Source organism: Cystoisospora suis, assembly GCF_002600585.1.
Source record: "Cystoisospora suis strain Wien I chromosome Unknown contig_363, whole genome shotgun sequence".
Taxonomy (NCBI): domain Eukaryota; phylum Apicomplexa; class Conoidasida; order Eucoccidiorida; family Sarcocystidae; genus Cystoisospora; species Cystoisospora suis.
Window position 1 is genome coordinate 17182 of NW_027153164.1, and position 428 is coordinate 17609.

The window sequence follows — 428 nt, forward strand, 5'->3', positions numbered from 1 at the left end:
TATATATGTATATATTATATATACATGTACACGTTACATATATTATAGGTATCATATACATGTATCTATATGTATGTGTGTTGAGTATGTTATATATCTCTTATGTATCAGGCAGCTTTTAGCCTATTTCATGTATGTATGACTTGTATTGTATGTGAGATGACTTCTTCTGTTTACAGCCATGCAAGCAGCGAACATTGAGGCCTTGAAAGAGCTTCTCACTGCCGATCATATCGTTAAAGGAATTGAAGGTAAGGATGGGAGATTTTCTATCTATATGTCTATTGGATTTACATATATGTCAATACATCTCTTAATAGTAGACCCTGTGGCTCATCTCTTCTCACGGTATGTCTTTCTCGTAACCTCCCACATGAAATCTATCAAGCATGGATTAGGTCGAGTGATCGGCCTAAGAGAGCCTTTAT

The 428-nt window shown here is 35.5% G+C and overlaps 1 protein-coding gene across 1 annotated transcript in view; it reads left to right on the forward strand.

Annotated features, from left to right (window-relative positions):
- Positions 1-428, forward strand: part of CSUI_000919 (cytoadherence-linked asexual protein) — a 14162-nt gene that overhangs the window by 2536 nt on the left and 11198 nt on the right. Inside the window, exon 4 of the mRNA XM_068061126.1 lies at positions 180-251. Coding sequence (XP_067926896.1) covers positions 180-251 — 72 coding nt within the window. The remainder of the gene's footprint in view (positions 1-179; positions 252-428) is intronic.